Consider the following 23,273-nt stretch of genomic DNA (forward strand, 5'->3'; position numbering starts at 1 on the left):
CTCGATGGACATGAGTTTGAGTAAACTCCGGGGATTGGTGATGGACAGGGAAGCTGGTGTGCTGCAGTTCATGGGGTCGCAAAGAGTCAGACACGACTGAGCGACTGAACTGAACTGAGTATAACTAAGGGTAATTATTACTTTTTTAAGGTCCCTGTCACCAAATTCCAAGGTACTAGTAACTAAGATGTCAGCAAGTGAATCTGGAGGGGACATGATTGATGTACAGCAGGCCCAGAATAGCAAAGTAGAGACTTCAGCAGAGTCAGCAAATGTGAGAGAGAGACGTGTGAGGAGCTCTGAGCACTGGACACGAGAAGCTGGGATTCCATGTCCACTAAGCAGGGGTCGTTAGTCTTTGGTGAAACTTGCCCAAATGTAAAATGTGCTCAGTGTTGGGGTGATGAAAGAGTCGTAGAGATGTATGGTGGTGATGGCTGCACAACAATGTGAATGTACTTAATGCCACTGAGCTGTCTGCTTAAAATGGCAGAAATGGTAAATTTCATGTTAGGTATATTTTACCACAATTAAAAAAAAACAACTGTATAGTATCACTGAATCTTTTAGAACATGAGTGAGCAGGGCAGCTGGCACATGGCATGGCCCCCAGCTCTCTGATCTAGCCCCCCTTTCCCACTCTCTCCTGATCATGACTTGATGAATTTTCCCTTAGAAAAGTGCCTTGTGTCTTGCTGTGAGTTGAATGACAGGAGCTAGTGCTGTGCAGGGATTCCCCACCCCGACCCTCCTGGCATCCTGAGTATAGCAGGCCCTTTGTTCCCAGCACCCCACCCTGGACTTACAAATGTCTGTCACCCTGTCTTGTGAGCATCTGCACAAGTTCCCCATCACTGCAGGATTAGTTTCTACTGGTGGTTGCATTCGTGTCACAGGGAAGGGAGAGCAGGCATTTTAGTGCCAAGTACAGTGTACTGGTCACAGAAGTTCTCCTGAGTTCTTTTTCATACACAGGAGATATTTGTAAGATTCTCTCAGATATTTTGTGTGTACCACTTTGGATATATACTTGATAGAAGCAAGCTTAAGTTTGTTGTTTGCTGATCAGAACCATGTCTTTTAGGGTGACTTAAGGCAGAGAGCATGAAAGCAATTTAGGAAATCACTCAGCAGCAACTGGAGAGTGTTCTCAAGTTAGAGAATTGGATGGAACAATATGCTGTGAGAGATGGTGGTCATACGGAGACTTAGTCATGGGGAGTGTTTTGTATTAAAAGTGGATGAATCACACTTCTACTTGCCATTAGCAGTTTCCTACAGTCATGAATCTATCTCCAAGGTCATTGAGGTTTGTGAGTTTATGTTGGGGAGTTTTATGTTGGGTGTACTAAGGGGGTTCTATCACCTACAGAAGGTGAGAGGTCATAGGTGAACTGACGGAGTCTTATCATGCTATGGATCCCATCCTGGTTCAGCCCCACATCCTAGACCCACTCCTCCTGTATCATCCGCTCTTCAGGTCTTCATGATCAGATTCCCACACTGCTGTCTACACAGCTCACCCTACTGCTCCAGCCCTTCACAGAGCCCCCTCTACCCCTCATGTTCAGGATGCAGCTCCATGTGCTCAAACAGAGAATAGGCTTCTTTGCTATCTGCTCCCATCAGTTTTTCCAGCTCATCACTGGAAACCCACACCAACTTGGTATCCAGCTGTTCTGGCTTTGTGGTGGGTTCTTTCTCACTCCTCTCTGTCTGTACATGCTGGTCCCTCTGTCCAGAGCCAGGGAGCAGTGTCCCAAGACACAGAAGGAAGGTGAAAGATGGGCCTTGCCATTCCCTCCTGCTCCTCCAGGGCGCCCATGCCCTCTGTCTTCCCACAGCCCTCAGTGGGTGCACTTGACCATTTATGAGTCCCCGCAACCCCTCCTAAGCTGTGAATGCAGGAAAGCACCTCAGCCCAGCGTGTTCTGTCCCAAGCCCTGCACCTGCTGTGTCTTCTTCCAGGATGTTTCCCCAGACAGTCTCACGGCTCCTGTGTCTCCCCATCTAAGACAGCAGCACCCTGTGCTTTTCCTTCATAAAACATGTCACAGTGCAATAGTGCATTTTCTACACTCATTCTGTGTATCCCTGTGTACACAGTGCCGAGTATCATCTGCTGTCTTGCCTTAGGACAGTGCCTGGCTCTTCAACAAACCTCTGCTGATTGAATGAATGGAGGTGGGGATTCTGTCTGTCTTATTTGTATCCCCTCCACCATGGGATGTGTCACCTCTTAACACACACAGCCCTTATATAGTATTATATGTGGGATTATATGATTAAGACAGCCTTTATATAAGAATAACAGTTAAACAACTGGTTGTTGACTCAGTCATTTGTATGGCATGGCTTGGAAATCTTTCCTCTAAAAACTTGGAAAACAGTGTATTTATCTAGTGATTGGATAAAAGCATTATTTAGGAAAAATTCAAAGACATCAACTGATCACTTCATTGTAATAATTTATATTACCTTATCTGTGATGGAATGTGAGGAAGAAAATGTTTTAAAACTTTGGGTTGGTCCATCTTGGACATAACGGACTTTCACATTTGGTTAACATCTGCTTTTAGGGACTATTGGCAGGTAATTATGAATTAAGGAGAAGAATTCTGTTGAAATGTTTTAGTACTAAGTTTGAAAAGAAACTTAAGTATGAAAAGAAACTTAAGTCAAGAAACTTAAGTATGAACATGGAGCAAGCATTGTCAAAAGGTAAAAATGAATCCTTCTGGGCTTAATGAAGTGATGGTGTATGCATCTACATTCCAGAGTCTTGCTTCTGATCACAGACTCAGTGTCCAGTATGTCCCCTTAGGACTTTTCTGTCCTGAGTCCAAAGCACAAGACCACTTATGGGTCAGGGAGGAGTGGAGAAGGGGGCTGAAGTTTACTGAGCATATTGGTGGTTTAATTTCTTAGAAGGTGTGGATGAGTTGTCATTGACTTTGTTTTGAGATGAAGAAACTGAGGTTGAGTTGCTTGTCTGACGTCGTCAGGCTCTTGAGAGGGACTGAATTGCCGTTTGCTGCCTCCAAACTCTTGCTCTGACTCTCTCAGCTGAGCTCTGGCCCAGGTTTCTGAGATTTACTCTGTGGGAGCATCGGGCTCCCAGAGTCCCTGCCTAGAGCCCTGCCCATGGTCACTGGGGCCCCGGACCCAGCTTCTTGCTTCCCTTGACAGGTTGTAGATGCTGTGGGTGAGCCTGGGGCTGAGCTCCTAGGGGTCTGCATTTTAAATGTAGCAGCTTTTTTTTTTTTTTAACTGTGAATAAAATTTAAGGTTGAATAGTGAGGGGGGTCTTGGATATAGAAAACTGGCATGTGCTCTGAGCTGTTGGGTGGTTTTTGCTGTGATTTGGGCCATTTGGATTCTGTTCTTTTATTTTTATATTTGTAAGGTATTCAGTCCTAATGAAAAAAGACTTGCCTCCTGGTTGCAAATGGGAATGTTGTAGAGACTGATGGAGGCCATGCTGGCATTCATTTTCTATCTAACGTTCTTTGGGAACAAGTGCCTAGAAAATGCACTGTGGCAAAGTTACCAAGAATCTATTAAGTTTTTGTTGCTAATACATACATCATTCATTATAAATAATCACCTAGAAAGCTACGAAGGTACACATTTCTATATGACATAGATCCCTGTCCTCCCATTCCTGCATAGAGATAAAATAGTGTTTTAGTTCAGTCAAGTTTTGGAATCTCAGTATTACTCAGTTATTTTTCTTTATGAATCATGTAAATAATTGTTAAGCCTAGTTTTAGGAAAAAGAACTTAGCTCTTGGTGTTTCCTTCACTGGAGAACTTTTTAGAATTTTTTAAGCAGAATTAGGTTCAAATTTGTTGCTGATAAGTTTAAGAACCTATTTGGATTAATTGATTTATGTTTATTTAATTTTTATTATTGATTTGATATTTAAACTGCAGATCTTTGACTGCTGTGTGGTCTTTGTCTCAGTGTTTTCAAAATGTAAGTTTCTAGTTTGAAACACCCCCGTTAATGTGCTTTTGCATTCTGTACCTTTTACATTTGTAGGTGTATCCGTCAGGCCTTGAAGAAGAAGATCACAATCTTAGTGACTCATCAGATGCAGTACCTAAAAGATGCAAGTCAGATTCTGATACTGAAAGGTGTAAGTAGTTTCTAGAAGTCTGTGGAATTGTTAGCACTTAGACATGCTGAAGATCAGACCTCTCAGCAGGTCACTCTCCCTGGATTCATGGTAAACACCCTCTTCTCCCTCAGTTTTTCACCCCCTTCTTCTCAGAGCTGGTGTTCTTGCCTTGGAGAATAAATCCAAAGCCCTGTAGAAATGTCACTACTACACTCTAAGACACATAAACCCTAAAGTATATAGAAATGCAACCAGAGGGTTATTGAATCATCAGTGCTCTAATGAAATTTGTTTGGGATAATGATGCAATTTTATTTAGTCCAAGTGTATTTTTTAGAAATTAGACTTAAATCAAAGTGTATTATTTAGCAGTTAGAGATCTAAGATTTGTTTTTATCCAGTTGATTGTTATACATAGTTTGCCTAAAGAGCATCTTCCATTAACACCAGAAGCGAGGTTGGGTAGCCGAGCACCCGGGTCAGAGACGCCCACTCTGCTGGTGTCGCCAGTTGCTGGTCTCCCTGCCCGGGTCTCTATGTGCCCGATACATGGGAGCCTGTGCAGCAGGAGGACAAGGCTCTGCCTTCACGGGGCCCCTGTTCTTATGGGGAGGATGTGACAGAGAGAGAGGTGGGCTGACATCCTGGCTGCCTCCCTGAGGAGCTGGTGCCTCACGGGGTCTGAGTGACATGAAGGTGGGGACCACGCAGTCACCTGGGGGAGGGGATCTGAGGCAGGGGGTCTTGAGGAAGGAGCTGACCTGGCAGGTTGGAGGAATGGCAGGAAGACCAGCGTGTATGAGGGGAGTGAGCAGGGGCTGTGGAGGGAGCTGGTCTCCAAGCAGTGGGCAATGGGTGGAAGTGGGATAGAAGCCTTGGATGGTCCAGAGCAGAGGAGGGATGTGGTCTGATGTGGAAGTTAAGAGATTCCTCTGATGTTCACTGGAGGGGCAACAGCAGAAGCAGTTAGAAATCTTAGTAAAGGTGAGAAGACAGAAGTGTGGGCTCAGGCTAGAGTATCAGTTTCTAGAGCTGCCGTAACCAAGTACCGCAAATTGAGTGACTTAAAACAGCAGAAGCTTATCGTCTCCCTTTTATGGAGGCTACAGGTCCTAAATCGGGTGCAGGCAGGGCCATTCTCTCCTGAAGGCTCAGGGGCAATCCTTCCTTCCAGCCTTTGGTGTTTGCCAGCCCACTCCAGGGTTCTTGCCTGGAGAATCCCAGGGAGCCTGGTGAGCTACCATCTATGGGGTCGCACAGAGTCGGACAGGACTGAAACAACTTAGCAGCAGCAGCCTTCCTTGCGTTCCTTGGCTTCCAGCTGCAGCACTGTGGTCTCTGCCTCTGATGTCACATGGCCGTTGTCGCCATGTCAGTCTGAGTCTCTGCTATTCTCATCACGACATCAGTCATATTGGATGTAGGGTCACCCTGCTCCAGTATGACCTCATCTTAACTTGATTACATCTGCAAAGACGCTGTTCCCAAGTAAGGTCACGTTCACAGGTGTCATGTTTGAACTTATCTTTTTGAGGAGGGGGAATCATCAAATCCACAGCTCCTAGCATGGTTGGGGGTGGGGTGGAGAGTAATGAGAAGTGTTCAGACTTGGTGGTCATTTGATGCTTCACTCCTTGGCTTGTTTACCTCTGGGTCTCAGCATCTTTGTTGTTAACCCCTGACTGCTCCACAGGCCCTTGGTCAGATCCCTGACTTCTGAAATGAATCTCTGCTCTAAGAAAGATTATTAAAATACAGAACCCCTACCTCTTTGCAAGCAGTTCCATGTGTTAACTCCTCTCCACTCCTCTAGGAATGGGGGGAGGGACTAAGGTTTTCAACAGAGCAGTTGATTTCATGTGCAAAGGGGGTGATTCTAGTGTGTAACCCCAGTGTTGACAGTGTTATGAGCAAAGGATCAGTGGGCAGGAGAATAACCTATTTAGCCAGTCCCTAGATGTTTTGGCATCCTTTTATTGCTTCCTTTGAGGACACTACCCCCAATTTTAGTACTAACAAAACAACTATCTGTCCACTGGTGACCAGCCCTGCATGAGTTGGGACCATCCTCACTGTTTGTCTGGTCCCTCTCTCACAGCAGATGGGGAATGGCTGTCCCTTCATCCCCCTGGAATTGTCAGCACTTGACTGTGGAGTGAAATTGCTGTCTTTGTAACACCAGTCATTTCAATTTGCATATTACAGATTTGATGTGGTGAGTGGTGATTTCCTTAAAGAGGTGTGTGAATTTTGCCTCCCCAGTGCAACACGGCACACTATATCCTGCATCATTTTCTAGTTCTCCAGTATCAGATGGTACTCAGGTGCTTCCCTACATTTCTCCCAGTGGACCCCCTCAGGGGAGAGGGTGAGAGGGGTCCCAGCAAGGGTCCTGGGCTATCTCCCTCCACCTGAGCTGCCTCAACCAGAGCTGCTCTCATTTGATGAGTTTTGCATCCTGACATTTTTTTCCTCTGATGTTTTACTTGCTACCAAGTGAGTCAGCTGAGTCTCGTTTCATGGGGTCAGAAAATAGTGAAACATCTGCACATTATTTTATGTGACTTTGTAAGGGAGGGAAACTGTGCAAGGATGTGTCACATGTGTTCAAAGAAAATGATTTGATTGACTGTAGCTTAAGCAGTTGCCTGATTTGGGGAAGCCTAATTGTCTGCTTGTGGTTGGTCATTCCTAAGTTTTTTCTCAGATCTGAGTGTATTGATTCTGGCTTAGGTTTTGATTGTGGGCACAGACTGCCAAGGCTTTAGAGCCACCCCAGCCCCATGGCCTCCTTGTTTAATTACTTTCTCAGGTGGAATATTGAATTTTCAGTTGGGAACTTGCTGTGTGTGGGGGCAGGTATGCCTCTCATGTGTTTTCTGTCTGGGACTGGCTCCTATTATCCCAGCCGAGCACATCATAGTACGACAGTGACAGTGGTCAAAGAAGATTTAATGAGTTGCTCTTACCTATATGTAGATATGCTTGTGCCCACCTCTGGGTTAAGTTTAAATTTCTTTCCTGGAATTGTCACGTGAGGCTTCTCTCAATTCCTGTGTTGTCTAAGAAAAACTGTGCTGATCCTGCCACCAACCTCTGTACTTCTTCCTTCCCTAAGTGCCCAGGGTAGTCATGTCAGTGGCCTCCATTTTTGACACATGAGCACACCTTTCTTTCACATCCCCCAGCACCTAACACAGGGACAGGGTTTGGCAGAGAACACAATGCTCAGTTCTATACTGAGTTGACTGAACTAGATTTCTCAACAAGAATTCCAGACCCAGGGATTGTTGTTTTTCAAAAATCATAATTTAAGTCCAAATAACTTTTCTTGATTAGTATTTAGGATGGTTTAATATTATCAAATATAAATTAATTCCTCTCAACTTTTTTATTTTAGGGGAAAATGGTGGCAAGAGGAACTTACTCTGAGTTCCTGAAATCTGGGATAGATATTTTTTCCCTTTTTGAGAAGAGGAATGAGCAGTCTGAACCATCTCCAGTTCCAGGAACTCCCACTGTGATCTCTGAGTCTTTGGTTCAGTCTCTCCAGTCTCCCAGACCCGTGTTGAAAGATGCAGCTCAAGAGGACCAAGATGTGAGTTTCTCATCCTGCAGTGTGCCTGGGTCTGTCTGCTCTTGGTGGTCTCATGGACCTTCAGCCTGCTCTGCTCATGACATCTTCATTTGTCCCAAAGTAGACCCTAAGGTTCCTAAAGTCTTGTTCCATGGAATTGGTAGAAGAGCATGAGGGGAGCAAGCCTGCTTAGTGTTCCCCTTTGAGTGTAGGATGGAGAATGTTATGGAGACCAGGAGTGGGTGCACTTCTGTGATTTTCTGACTGAATGTGGCTCACACTGATTGAGGACTCATATTTATATCCTACTCATGCTGGTGGCCCCCGGCTTCTTTTATGCATCCAGAGGCTTAATGTAAAGACCCTCTTAGATGAGTCCTGCTGTTGCCATGTTAAATCATCTACTTTTCCTGTATGTTGGGATGTTCTGGTACTACATATCACTGATGGTAGTATTTTGCCTCAGTGTCAGATGGTTTGTGATAGGTCAGAGGTAATGTGTGCAAAGGACCTGACACATGGTAGACACTTCAATGTGAGTTCCCGTCCTCCTATCTTACCCTTCAAGACTGAGAACCACATCTTATCAACCTTGAATCCCAGTGGCCAGGAGAGAGTCATGGGCATCCTAGCCTCCTGTGACTTTGTAATGCATTCTAAGTCCTCCAGACAGAAATGCAGAAATGCACTAAATCTCCCTTAAAAATATACATAGATGTTCCTTGATAACCAAACCCAGGAGCCTGGAATGATTCTTTTTTTTTTTTTGTTTTCCAATTATTTTTATTAGTTGGAGGCTAATTACTTTGCAACATTGCAGTGGGTTTTGTCATACATTGACATGAATCAGCCATGGAGTTACATGTATTCCCCATCCCGATCCCCCCTCCCACCTCCCCCCCCACCCGGTTCCCCTGGGTCCTCCCTGATTAGTATTCAGATTAGCTGTTCACTTTCTAAACTCAAGAATCACTCTCTGAAATTTAGGAACCAAATAGATTCAGATCATATGCTTGCAACATGCTATGTAAACTCCTATTTACTCTTACTCTCTGTGAACTCAGTTTACTGTATTTGGCTAGTATTTGAGCCCCAAGAATGTTTTATGTTTCTCTCATTGAATGACACAAGTCATCTAGAGGGATACATTAGCTCCATATCGTTTTGTATGTTATTTTAGAGGAAATTTTTGCATTTATACTTTAATTGATTTTGTTATGTGTGTGTTGAGAGTCATGTTCTATTTTAAGCAAAGCTCCCCAACAGCGAATAAGCTCATGTGGGTGACATTTAATTATTTCTCATAGATTCCTACGAGTGGGATGGCTGGGTCCAGGAGTCAACACATATGTGGTTTGGCCAGATATTCCCACACCCTTCTCTGTAGGAGATGGACCATCCTGCACTCCTACCAGTGTATGAGTTGTGTCTGATTCCCACAGCTTTGCAGAGGAGGACATTGTTGAACTCTTGAAATTTGGGGTTCATTTTTTAAAAATTTCATCTCTCACTGCCATTTTCCCCTTCTAGACTAAGAATATACAAGTTACACTACCTCTAGAGGACCATTTGGAAGGAAAAGTTGGTTTTAAGACCTATAAGAATTATTTCACAGGTGGTGCTGACTGGCCTGTCATCATCTTACTTATTCTAGTAAACATCGCAGCTCAGGTACGTAAAGGTGTTTATTTTGATTTGTGCACTCAGCTATTTATGTTATATTTTATAATTATTTTAAAATATTTGTATTAAGAGATTTATCTCAAAGACTTGGCTCATGCAGTTGTGGGCCTAGCTTGGTGAATGTGAAATCAGAAAGTAAGGCCTGCAGACTGAAACCTCAAACAGGAGCTGACCCTGATGTCTTGAGGCAGAATATCTTCCTCCTCCAGGAAGCCTCAGGTTTTGCTCTAAGGGCCTTTGACTGACTGGATGAGGCCACCACAGTGTTGAGGGTGATCTCCTCTCCTGAAGTTCTGATGATGGATGTGAACCACATCCACAAACTACCTTCAAGGCAACATCTAGACAAGTGTTTAGTTCAATCACTGGAGACTGGCACAGCCAAGCTGACACCCAGAACTGACCATCACTGTTTCTGTCAAGCTTTTTGCTTTGAAAAATCTCAACATTTGTTTCGTTATTACTGCCTTTTGCAGTCCACTTGGATTTGCATTGAAGTTATTTGGGGAGCAAAGTCTTCTAGGGGAAAGGGGATTTCTTTTAAAGATAGTAACATGTAAGATGTCCTCCCTGACCTGTGGTCATCGGGGTGAGGGACTTGGCGCAGACCTGAGCCGGAAGGACGGCCTCCGTGTCCTGGAGCCCTCCCCTCCCCTATCCTGTGAGGGGGGGTGGAGGGGTGGAGGGGGGGTGAGGCTCAGTGATGTCAGTGTCTGAGTGACTGTGTTTCCTGCTCCAGGTCGCCTACGCCCTGCAGGACTGGTGGCTTGCATACTGGTGAGTGATTCCTGGTCTGACCCAAAGTGCTGTGAAATCTACATGAAGCCTCACTTTCCCACAGAGTCAGGGGGAGAGATGGGGCAAGTTCAGCCTCCTCTTCTGACCCTCAGGTAGTTTCCCTGAAGAAAAATGAAAGTTCCCGTGGGTGGTGTGTGATCCCCTTGTCGTCTCTCACCATGTCCCTCCCTGTAGCAGCTTCTTCACAGACAATTCTTTTTCTTTTTTTTTAACTTTAAATATTGTATTTTAACTTTTTATGTTGTATACCAATATAGCTGATCAACAATGTGATAGTTTCATATGAACAGTGAAGGGATGCAGTCATACATATACGCGTACCCATTCTCCCCTAAACTTCCCTCCCATCCAGGCTTCCACATAACATTGGGCAGAGTTCCATGTGCTATACAATAAGCCCTTGTTGGTTACCTGTCTTAAATATAGCAGTGTGTGCATGAGCATCCAAACATTCTAACTATCTTTCCCCTCGGCAACCATAAGTTCATTTTCTAAGTCTGTCTTCACAGATAACTTTGAAAACTGAAATTCATGATTCAGACTTTTAAAAGGAAGACACACAAAGGGACTTGTGAGCTGGGAAACACTTTCCAGCATAAAATACATTTCTTGAAGTAATTTTTTGGTGATATTTGTGTTAATTTTGTACATATCTATAGTGTAATACTTTTTATTTCCTGTTCCATAGGGCAAATGTACAAAATGACCTGTATTTTGGGAGATATGTAAAAGAAGATGAAGATGTAGTGTTCGTTCTGAACTGGTACTTAGGAGTTTATTCAGGTAAAGCTGAGTCATCTGCTTTGTTATACCAGAGTTTAAGGCGCTTACAATGAGTCTGTGTGAGCAACAAGGGCTTCCAGAGTAATTCAGTAATGTCTTAACAGACTAAGTGTCTAAATCACATTTACTCTATGTATTAACTAAAATAATTATTTTAAAGCTCTACTAGAAGAAAAGAGGTTGAATGGAGACTCTTAATTTGGTCCATACTGGATTTTGGTAGTTAAACCAGGATTGAATATTGAGAAAATCATCCACTGGAAATATGTAGCTATTGTATATTCTAATAGGTGCTTTAACTAAATTTTATATTGCTGTATGGATTGGCAAGGGGATTAGAAATGGATCCCCACCCTGTGGTTCAGGTTGTTCCAATTCTGTCTGAATAAACCTTGGCTTTTATTGATCTTGAATGAAATCCTCTGGCTACATGGGCCCCATATAAAAGCATTATTCCCTCCCAGGTATGCATTATTCCCTCCCAGGTATTCCCCCTTTCCACACTGCTCATTTCCTGGGCTTCACTAATAACTCAAGAAGCTAAGCAGGGGAAGTCCATTGTCTGGAATGAGGATTCCTTCTCTTTCTTACCCTGAGATCACAGTGTTATCTCCTCCCCAAGTGTGTGATTAATTCAATTTTGGCTTGCCAGACTAATATTATCATGACTGTCTCTATTCATAAGAGTATTTAGAATACATATAGCATAGCATTACATACTATTTAAAGGATGTCTTTAACAAAAATTTTAAATGCCTTCTTTATCCAATCATCCGTTTATGGACATTTTGGTTGCTTCCATACCCTAGCTTTTGTAAATAGTGTTGCTATGAGCACTGGGTTACATATGTCTTTTGAATTATGGTTTTCTCAGGATATGTGCCCAGTAGTGGGATTGCTGGGTCGTATGGTGGTTCTGTTTTCTATTTTTTAAGGAACTTTCATAAAGAAAGCTGAGCACCAAAGAAGTGATGCTTTTGAACTGTTGTGTTGAAGACTCTTGAGAGTCCCTTGGACTGCAAGGAGATCGAACCAGCCCATCCTAAAGGAGATCAGTCCTGGGTGTTCATTGGAAGGACTGATGTTGAAGCTGAAACTCCAATACTTTGGCCACCTGATGCAAAGAGCTGACTCATTTGAAAAGACATTGATGCTGGGGAAGATTGAGGGCAGGAGGAGAAGGGGATGACAGAGGATAAGATGGTTGGAGGGCATCACTGACTCAATGGACATGAGTTTGAATAAACTCCAGGAGTTGGTGATGAACAGGGAGGCCTGGCATGCTGCAGTTCATGGGGTCACAAAGAGTCAGACACAACTGAGCAACTGAACTGAACTGATACTGTTCTCCATAGTGACTGTAGCAATTTACATTCCTACTAACAGTGCAAGAAGATTCCCTTTTTCCACACCTTCTCTAGCATTTATTGTTTGTATATTTTTTGATGGTGGCCATTCTGACTGGTGTGAGGTAATACCTTATCAGAGTTTTGATCTGCATTTCTCTAATAATGATATTGAGCATCTTTTCATGTCCCTCTTGGCCATCTGTATGTCTTATTTGGAGAAAGGTCTATATAGATCTACCCATTTTTTAATTTTTTATTTTTTTATATTAAGCTGCTGAGCTGTTTGTATATTGTGGGGATTAATCCCTGGTCAGTTACTTATTTTGTAATTATTTTCTTCCATTCTCAGGACTGTCTTTTTATTTCATTTTTGGTACATATATACACTGGGTCAAGGAGGGAGGGGGGCTTCCCAGGTAGCTCAAATGGTAAGGAAACTGCCTGCAATGTGGGAGACCTGTGTTTGATCCCTGGGCCAGGAAGAACTCCTGGATAAGGGTATGACAACCTACTCCAGTATTCATGCTTGGAGAATTCCATGGACAGAGGAGCCTGGCAGGCTACAGTCCATGGGGTTGCAAAGAGTTGAACATGACTGAGTGACTAACACGCATATACACTAGAGTATTACTTATCCAAAGAGAGGAATGAAATTGGGTCATTTGTCGAGATATGGATGGACCTAGAGTCTGTCATACAAAGTAAAGTAAGTCAGAAAGAGAAAAACAGGAAAAAATATACTTTAATTAATGCATATATATGGAATCTAGCCCCTTCGTGGATCACTGCATGGCAAAGGGGCTGGCATAACTCTGTGAAGCTATGAGCTATGCCATGTAGGGTCACCTAAGACAGATGGGTCATAGTGGAGAGTTTTGACAAAATGGGATCCACTGGAGGAGGGAATGGCAAACCACTCCAGTGTATTAGCCATGAGAAACCCATGAACTGCATAAAAAGGCAAAAAGATAAGATGCCAAAAGATTAGCCCCCAGGTCAGAAGGTGTCCGATATGCTACTGGGGAAGAGTGGAAGACAACTACTAATAGCTCCAGAGAGAATGAAGTGACTGGACAAAAGTGTAAACAATGCTCAGTTGTGGATGTGTCTGGTGGGAAAGTAAAATTTGATGCTGTAAAGAGTAGTATTACATAGGACCCTGGAATGTTAGGTCTATGAATCCAGGTAAATTGGATGTGGTCAAGCAGGAGATGGTAAGAGTAAACATCGACATCTTAGGAATCAATGAACTAAATTGGACAAGAATGGGTAAATTTAATTCAGATGACCATTGTATCTACTACTGTGGGCAAGAATCACTTAGAAAAAATGGAATAGCACTCATAATCAACAAAAGTCCAAAATTCAGTTAAAAATAACAGAATGATCTTGATTTATTTCCAAGGCAAACTATTCAACATCTCAGTAATCCAAGTCTATGCATCAACCCTTGATTCTAAAGAAGCTGAAGTTGACCAGTTCTCTGAAGACCTAGAAGACCTCCTAGAACTAAATGCAGCGTTCTAGAGAATAACAAGGAGAGACCAGAAGGCCTTCTTCAATGGACAATGCAAGAAATAGAGGAAAATAACAGAAGGGGTAAGGCTTTTCAAGGAAATTGGAAATATCAAAGGAACGTTTCATCTAAAGATGGGCACAATAAAGGGCAGAAATGTTAAAGACCTATTGGAAGCAGAAAAGATCGAGAAGAGATGGAAAGAATACACAGAAGAACTGTACAATAAAGATCTTAATGACCTGGATAACCAAGATGATGTAGTCTTTCATGCAGAGCCAGACATTCTGGAGTGTGAAGTCAAGTGAGCCTTAGGAAGCACTGTTGCCTATAATGTAGTGGAGGTGATGGAATTCCAGCAGAGCTATTTAAAATCCTAAAACATGATGTTATTAAAGTGTTGCACTCAGTGTGTCAGCAAATTTGGAAAACCCAGCAGTGGCCACAGGACTGGGAAAGGTCAATCCTCATCCCAGTTCCAAAGAAGGGCAGTACTAAAGAATGTTCAACCCATCAGACAATTGCACTCATCTCTCATGCTAATAATGTTATAATCAAAATCCTTCAAGCTATGTTTCAGCATCATGTGAACTGAGAACTTCCAGATGTCCCAGTTGTGTTTAGAAAGGCAGAGGAACCAGAAAGCAAATTGTCAACATTTGCTGGATCATAGAGAAAGCACGGGAATTCCAGAAAAACATCTACCTCTGTTTCACTGACTAAGCTAAAGCCTTTGACTGTGTAGATCATAACAAACTGGGGAAAACTCTTAAAGAGATGGGAATAGTAGACCATCTTATCTGTCTCCTGAGAAACCTGTATGTGGGTCAAGAAGCAACAGGTAGCACCCTGTATGTAACAATTGATTAGTTCAGGATGGAGAAAGAAGTATGACAAGGCTGTTTGTTGTCACCCCATTTGTTTAACTTATACACAGAGCACATCATGTGAAATGCTGGGCTGGTTGGTTTACAAGCTGGAGTCAAGATTGCTGGAGAGTATCAGTCTCAAGATGTGGGTGATACCACTCTAATGGCAGAAAGCGAAAAGAAACTAAAGAGCCTCTTGGTGAGGGTGAAGAAGGAGGGTGAAAAAGCCAACTTAAAACTGAATATTAAAAAAATTAAGATCATGGCATCCAGTCCCATCACTTCATGGAATTCTCCAAACAGAAGGGGAAAATCTGGGAGCAGTGACGGATTTCCTCTTCTTGGGTTCTAAAATCCCTGCACATGGTGACTGCAGCCATGAAATTAGAAGACAACTGCTTCTTGGCAGGAAAGCTATGACAAACCTAGATGTGTTAACCTAGTGTGTTAAAAAGCATAAACATCACTTTGCCGACAAAGGTCTGTATACACAAGGCTCTCTTTCCAGTAGTCATGTACAGATGTGAGAGCTGGACAATAAAGAAGGCTGAGCACTGAAGAATTGATGTTTTCAAACTGGGGTGTTGGAGAAGACTCTTGAGAGTCCCTTGGACTGCAAGGAGATCCAACCAGCCCATCCTAAAGGAGATCAGTCTTGGGTGTTCACTGGAAGGACTGATGTTGAAGCTGAAACTCCAATACTTTGGCCACCTGATGCAAACAGCTAACTCAATGGAAAAGACCCTGATGCTTGGAAAGGTTTAATGCAGAAGGAGGAGAGGGTGACAGAGGATGAGCTAGTTGGATAGCATCACTGATTCATGAACTTCAGCAAACTCCAGGAGATGGTGAAGGACAGGGAAGCCTGGCATTCTGCAGTCCATGGGTTTGTGAAGAGTTGGACATGACTTGGAATCTAGAAAAATGGTACAGGTGAACCTATTTTCAGGGGATGAACCTATTTTCAGGGTTGTAGATGTAGAGAAAAATGTTTGGACACAGAGCGGGAGTGGGGAAGTGAGAGAGATGAATTGGGAGATTAGAATTGACATATACATACTACCATGTGTAAAACAGATAGCTAGTGGGAAGCTGCTACATAGCACAGGGTGCTCAGCTCAGTGCTCTGTGATGACCTAGAGGGGAGGGATAGGGGGAAGGGAGGTCCAAGGGGGAAGGGATATATGTATATGTATAGCTGATTTACTTTGTTGAACAGCAGAAACTAATACAACATTGAAAAGCAACTATATCCCAATAAATTTAAAAAAATTGAAATATTCTCACAGGAAATGCTTGTACAAGCTTTCTACAAAGAGTAAGTTATGTAAAAATCCACTCATTGAAATTTGGTATTTATTGATCACTTGATAAGAAACTTGAATCTACCAGCAGTTTATCTTCTGAATTGGTGGACAGTGAGGGCTTAGAGAAGAAGGAAGGGATTCTGTTACACATTCATATAGGATGGTGGGCTCAGGCAAATTCCTGTTGATGGAATTCGGGAATTTGAGCAGCTTTCAGAAATTAAATAATACTGATGTGGTAGCTGAATGGAAAAAGTACTTGATGGAATATATATTGCCAAAGTTATCCCCACTCTATATAGCATTGTGAGTTGAAGAGATGTTTGGAGGGCTATTTTAATTTTTATATGCATAGTAGTACTCTTTTATGTCATTAATAATACACAAATTTAAATGATTATATTTATTTACAAATGCTTTGGGGTTCTATATAATAGTGAGAGATTAGATTATCTTGTTTAGATTATCTCATGTCAGAATATAATTTGTTGCAATTCAATTATTTGAGAGATTGTCCACTTGCAACTTAACATGGTCTTTTTATACTCTATATAGCTACTTAGGCAAAGAAGTAGCTAGTTTATTTGTATTATTTTAAATTTTTGTTAATTTTTATTATAGTTGCTTTCCAATGTTGTGTTAGTTTCTGTTGTACAGCTAAGTGAACCATTGAACATATGTCCTATCTTTGGATTTCCTTTCCATTTAGGTCACCACAGAGCATTAAGTAGAGTTCCCTGTGCTATACAGTAGCTTCTTAAGAAGCTACTGTACATGGAAGTAAATTTCCTTATAAATTACAAGGAAATGGTAGATCATGTCTCCTTTTCCCGGTTAATTCTTGTGCTGGTAGCAAAGCATTGGAGAAGGGAATGGCAACCCACTCACTCCAGTATTCTTGCCTGGAGAATTTCATGGTTAGAGGAGCCTTGGGGCTATAGTCCATGGGGTTGCAAAGAGTATGACACGACTCAGCAACTAACAATTTCACTTTCACCAAAGCATACCTTACTTTTAGATTATGGGACATGTTGTAAATAATGAGATTTGAAATGTGGAGAAAGAAAGATCAGCTACTTGTATAATTATCTTTCTTATAAGTTTTATTAGAACTTGTAATTGAATTAGGCAAGCCTAGAATGAAACTGTGGAGAAGGCAATGGCAACCTACTCCATTACTCTTGCCTGGAACATCCCATGGACGGAGGAGCCTGGTAGGTTGCGGTCCATGGGATCTCGAAGAGTTGGCCACGACTGAGCGACTTCACTTTCACTTTTCACTTTAAGGAAATGGCAACCCACTCCAGTGTTCTTGCCTAGAGAATCCCAGGGACGGCGGAGCCTGGTGGGCTGCCGTCTATGGGGTCGCACTGAGTCAGACACGACTGAAGTGACTTAGCAGCAGCAGCAGCAGCAGAATGAAACTGTAGTTTACACATTTTCCCCCCATGTTGTTTCTATTTAGTGAGAGGAAAACAGTGATTTTACACTTTTATTTATAAATGTATTTTTTGAAAGCATTAAACTCTTAGAGAATCTATTTTATATATAAATATATATATATACATACATATATGGTTTTTCTGTATTCTATATATGTAAACCTCTATATAAATTTTATTTATAGAATGAAATACACAGTGCCTTTTTAAACTGCCTGCCATGCTTTAGCATGGTTGAGAATAAGACAGAGATCTTGTGCTGAGTCATGTTTCTTTATTTCAGGGTTAACTGTGTCTACTGTCCTTTTTGGCATCACACGGTCTCTGTTGATATTCTACATCCTTGTTAATTCTTCATGAACTTTGCACAACAAAATGTTGGAGCAAATTTTAAGAGCTCCAGTATTGTTCTTCAATATAAATCCAATAGGTAAGTCAGACACCAAATTTTTCAGTGAATATGTCTTGTTAACACATTAAGTGCCTGGTTTGTATGAAATACAATTTCATATTTGAAAATGGAAGATACACTTGAAAGAAAATCACTGTGTCTGTTTATTCATTTTCTACAAAAGCTTCACTGATAATTTTTCCTGCCAGAGAAAATCTGAATATAGGAGCATATAAGCTTTTATTCCAATTTATGCATATCTGTAAAGATAAATGAATGTTTACTTTGCAGGATGATTTAGGAGTCCATTTCTTATGAAACACCTGACAGATGAGGCAAATGTATTGAATGTTTTTGACTAATTGTTGAAACATTGGATGTGTTATGTAGTGTTAAACTAAGTAGGAAGGACCTTTTTCCAGGAACATCTCTACAGAAGACAGGCTGTGTGTTTCTTTCTTGCATTATCCATCCATTTCTGGGACCACAGAGCTCTGACATGTGCCCGTATTTTGAGTTTTACCTAAATGGTAATGTAAGATTAATTAAAATACAGGATCAGTGAAATGTAAACATCCTCTTTGATAAAATCAACCGTCTAGTTTTACAATGGACTTTTGGTTACATTTAAGAGGTCTTGTGGTACCTAGCAGGTGGATCTTCATTATAAGTAAGAGTGTCCCTGAAGGGTTCCCAGGGGTTATTTCCTCCTCCCTGAGATCTTCGACCTGTCTTGCTTTGGAAGGTAGCCTCCTGACCTGGTTTCCTATGAAGAGTTAGTTCATCAGCGCACATGCCCACTCTGTTCAGTTGGTTAGACTTCTGCTGAGGCCCAGGGAGGCTTTGTTTTTGTAGATCATGATTGACAGGGCCTGTTGAGGCAGGGATGTGACTGGAGGGAGGACAGCAGTAGCCTTGGCCTGGCCATCAACTAGCTGTGTGATCAAGGCCAAAGTAGGTAGATACTACTGGGCAGGCAAATCTCCAGGCAGGATGTTGTCATGGTTATAAGTATGGAGTCTGGAGCCAACTTCCTGGGTTCAATCCTAGTACTAGTTACTAATAGTAATAGCCAGTTAAAGTTATGTTAATACTTATATGCTAGTTATTTAATTTCTCTGTGTTTCGTTCTCTATGTTTAATTTTCTTACCTATAAAATGAGGATACTGTTCACACACCTTACCAGTGTCTTGATATTGTGGGCATTAAGCAGGTTAATACATTCACAGTGCTTAACACAGGGTCAGTGCCTAATGAACCTTAGTGAGGATGTTGACATGGTGTTTGGGAACTTCTCTCCTGTGAAATGGGATTAACTGCTGCCCTTTCTGTTTCACAAGACTGTTGTGAGGATTAAATAAGACTGTTCAGTGAATAAACCTTGTGCAGATTTATTCAAGACATGTTCTTTATTCCAGGTCCTGTGAGGAGCACAGGATGGTAAACTGCAGAAGCCCACACAATCTCATGGTATTATGAAGCTAGAGTGAGGAAGTAAGTGGAAGAGTCTTGCTATTACAGCTGTGAAGTCTCTCTACTTTGCCTGTTAAAGTTAAAACTACTGTCATACATTTGGGAGCATCAAGTGAGACTGAATTTCTGTTATCACAGCCTCTGAGTGATTGTGACCACTGTTAACCAGGCTGTTGATGACCTGTAGACTTCTCCAGATGCTGATTTATTATTCAAGGATTTGGAACCAAGTTTAAATCTTTAAGATCACTAATCCTAGAGCAGCAGGCATACCAGTGTGTATCTTGTCTCCCCCTCCTGTGTCTATTATCAGAACTTCATTCTTTCAAGAAAATAGAAGCCCAAATAAGTACTGCAAAGATAGGTCCAAAGGTTTAGGGGCATCGGTTATTTATTCTTTTAGTGGTGTATTAAATTGAACTCTTCTCTGTGTTTATTTTCAAAAGTCTAATTTTTTAATAGATGATTTATTGTGGTCTTGGTTTCTGATATGTGATGGCATGAAGAGAAAACCACATAGAGTGGTGTTACTTGTTACCAAGTTCAAGCTTGCTCTGCTCACATCACAATGCCAGTAAGTCTTACAGACGACATGTTAAGGCTAAAGAATAATGACTTTATTTGGAAACCTGGCAGACTGAGAAGATGGCAGACTAATATCTCAAAATAACCATCTTGTTGGAGTCTGGATGCCTGGTTCTTTTACAGAATATAGGGGAGAGTAGGCAAGGAAGTGAAGTCAATAGGCCATTTATCTTACACAATAAGAGGGTAGTTTTTCTGCAGCCATTTACAGGTGGTGAGGGTCAGATTGTCTCCATGTGAGATGATAAAAGCCACTTTAGTTTAACATTCAGGCAGAAGGGCAGGGTTCCCTGACAAAAACAGAGAATAGCAATGGTCAAAGAAACAGATCCAGCATGGAGTCAATATTGGCTCCTCCCTACTACAGTTCCTTTGGTGTGTACCTCCCCTGTCTGGGGCCAGTGTCCTGTTCTTTCTCATCCTGAGTCTCCTCAGGGTGCACTACCCTTGCAAAGCTGGCTGCAGCATCCTTTGTTTACTGAAGTGACAGGTGACATTTTTAGTTTACGCCAGATATTTACCAGAAATTCTCATATTCTATCCTGTTGCCTTAAGGATATACTATCATTGTGGATTCTGAGAAGGGAAGTAAAATCAATGATAAGTGATCCTTACTCATTTAGTAATATTTTTGTTTTCCTTCCTATATCCCTCTGATCTTCTTAGATGCTTATTCATATGTCTGTGCTTGTCACACCTGGTATACCTCTGAAAATAATGGCTTATTACCCCAGTAGTAAACTTACAACTTGGAAATGGCCACAAGCCATAATTTCCCAAAATGTGAGCTGCTGTGAGCCATCTGGAGAGAAAAAAAATTGCAGAGAGGTTATAATTATGTTTACTTAAAAAGTATCACTTGGCAAAATTAATCTTGATAATGAAAGCAAAATTGGTGTAACAATTAGGATTAACTTAGGTATTTTGCAACTATTTATTTACCAATTTAGCACTTGGAGTATGTCTTAGATGTGATGGATCTAAAGGGAGGGAACAATCTCAAATCCACCTACCCCTCCTGTTACTGCCACAAGATTCCCCCATTCTTTTAAAAATCAGGACTCAATTTCAATTCCCCACTCACTGCCATTTGTTGGTATTTTTGTTTCTTTTTAGGTATCATCCTATTTTGTCTTTCTTTTTACTACTGACATTGGCTTATTTCATATGAATTTGTAATATATTAAATTCATTGTTGTGTTACCACTAAGTCATGTCTGACTCTTTTGTAGTCCCATGGACTGTAGCCTGCCAGGCTCCTCTGTCCATGGGATTTCCCAGGTAAGAATACTGGAGTGGGTTGCCGTTTCCTCCTCCAGGGATCTTCCTGACCCAGGAATTGAACCCCTGTCTCTTATGTCTCCTGCATTGGCAAGTGGATTATTTAGCATGAGCCCCTAGGGAAGCCCAATATATTAAATATTTAATACATGTACTTTAAAAAAAGATTTATTTATTTATTTTTAGTTGCATTCATCTTTGTTGCTGCATGTGGGTTTTCTCTAGTTACAGCGAGCAAGGGTTACCACTCAATGCAGTGCCTGGGGTTCACATTGTGGTGGCTTTTTCTGTTGCAGGGCTCAGGCTCTAGGCACATGGGCTTCAGTAGTTCTGGCTCACAGGCTTAGTTGCTCTGCAGCGTGTGGAATCTTCCTGCACCAGGGATTGAACCCATATTCCCTGCACTGGGGATACTATACCACCAGGGAAGTCCCTAAATACATCATAGTCTTCAAAAATATTGTTTTGATTTGTTCATGAATTGTTTCTCTTAAAGCTCCTATCTGAGGAAATGAGTAATTTTTTTGTATCCTATTCTTGCAGGAAGAATTTTAAATCGTTTCTTCAAAGACATTGGGCATATGGATGACTTGTTGCCCCTGATATTTCAAGATTTCATACAGGTAGTGTACGAGTCCTGCCAGAGTTCTCACAGGGAAGAGCAGAGTGCCTGTTTCTCATGGATTTTTTTACAGGGACTGGAGGTGGGCCTTTCAGCCTGCTGATGTGTCCTGTTATCTTACGTAAGAGGCTGTGTTTCTGAGAGAGAAGTGCAGCTGTGATTGGGAGGCTGAGTTAACATGAGAGACACCTGGGGCAGGAGTGGCTACACAGTCACGTCAAGGTTGGTCTGAAGCAGCGATGTGCAGGGTAAATGGTTCTCCCTCTGCCTTCCACGTGTCTTTTGTCAATTACTGTGAGCATGTCTCATAACAGAGAGACAATCACCTCTCATGGAAAGATAACCTAGATCAACTAAATTATGCATTGTATTGGGCTTCCCAAGTGGCTCAGTGGTAAAGAATTTACCTGCCAATGCAGGAGATGCAAGAGATGTGGGTTCAATTCCTGGGTTGGGAAGATGCCCTGAAAAATGAAATGGCAACCCACTTCAGTATTCTTGCCTAGAAAATTCCACAGACAGAGGAGCCTGGCGGGCTGTAGTCCATGGGGCTGCAAAGAGTTGGACACAGCTGAGCACGAGCATGATACATTGTATTCCTACAGGGGACAATTATTTGCTGTACCATTTTATTTGGATAAAGCCAGGTGTGGTTACTAACAAAGAAAAAAATGGTTAAAAATAAGGTGAAAATAATACTTTAACAAGGACAATGTTATTTAGTTGCTAAATTGTGGGACTCTTTTGCAACACCATGGACTGCAGCCCACCAGGCTTCTCCATCCATGGAATTTCTCAGGTAAGAATACTAGAGTGGGTTGCCATTTCCTTGTCCAGAGAATGTTCCTGACCCAGAGATCAGACTTGTGTCTCCTGCAGTGTAGGCAGATTCTTACCACTGAGATACCTGGGAAGTCCACCAAGATTAATAGAGAGAACCTTTAGAGATATGAAGGCTTTTAAGCCAGTAATTCGATTATGGGATCAAAGTCATCTCAGAAAATGTCTTTTGCTTTTGTAGACAGTTTTTCTTTTCACAAGCTGATTGCTCTGTCTTAAGGGGTCTTATTGCCAAATTCAGACTTAAATTGAAGAAAGTAGGGAAAACCACTAGACCATTCAGGTATGACCTTAATCAAATCCCTTATGATTATACAGTGGAAGTGAGAAATAGATTGAAGGGACTAGATCTGATGTACAGAGTGCCTGATGAACTATGGATGAAGGTTCAGGACATTGTACAGGAGATGGGGATCAAGACCATTTCCCAGGAAAAAGAAATGCAAAAAAGCAAAATGACTGTCTGAGGAGGCCTTACAAATAGCTGTGAAAAGAAGAGAAGTGAAAAGCAAAGGAGAAAAGGAAAGATATACCCATTTTAATGCAGAGTTCCAAAGAATAGCAAGGAGGGATAAGAAAGCCTTCCTCAGTGATCAGTGTGAAGAAATAGAGGAAAACAATAGAATGGGATA

General features: G+C 41.8%; 1 protein-coding gene across 1 annotated transcript in view; it reads left to right on the forward strand.

The window, feature by feature from the left end:
• Positions 1-23,273, forward strand: part of LOC133049361 (ATP-binding cassette sub-family C member 4-like) — a 167,826-nt gene that overhangs the window by 54,117 nt on the left and 90,436 nt on the right. The window contains 7 exon segments of the mRNA XM_061133338.1: positions 4,046-4,142; positions 7,525-7,722; positions 9,232-9,372; positions 10,124-10,161; positions 10,871-10,965; positions 17,732-17,878; positions 21,723-21,802. Of these exon segments, the coding sequence (XP_060989321.1) occupies positions 4,046-4,142; positions 7,525-7,722; positions 9,232-9,372; positions 10,124-10,161; positions 10,871-10,965; positions 17,732-17,878; positions 21,723-21,802 (796 nt within the window).

Source organism: Dama dama, chromosome 30, assembly GCF_033118175.1.
Source record: "Dama dama isolate Ldn47 chromosome 30, ASM3311817v1, whole genome shotgun sequence".
NCBI classification, from domain to species: domain Eukaryota; kingdom Metazoa; phylum Chordata; class Mammalia; order Artiodactyla; family Cervidae; genus Dama; species Dama dama.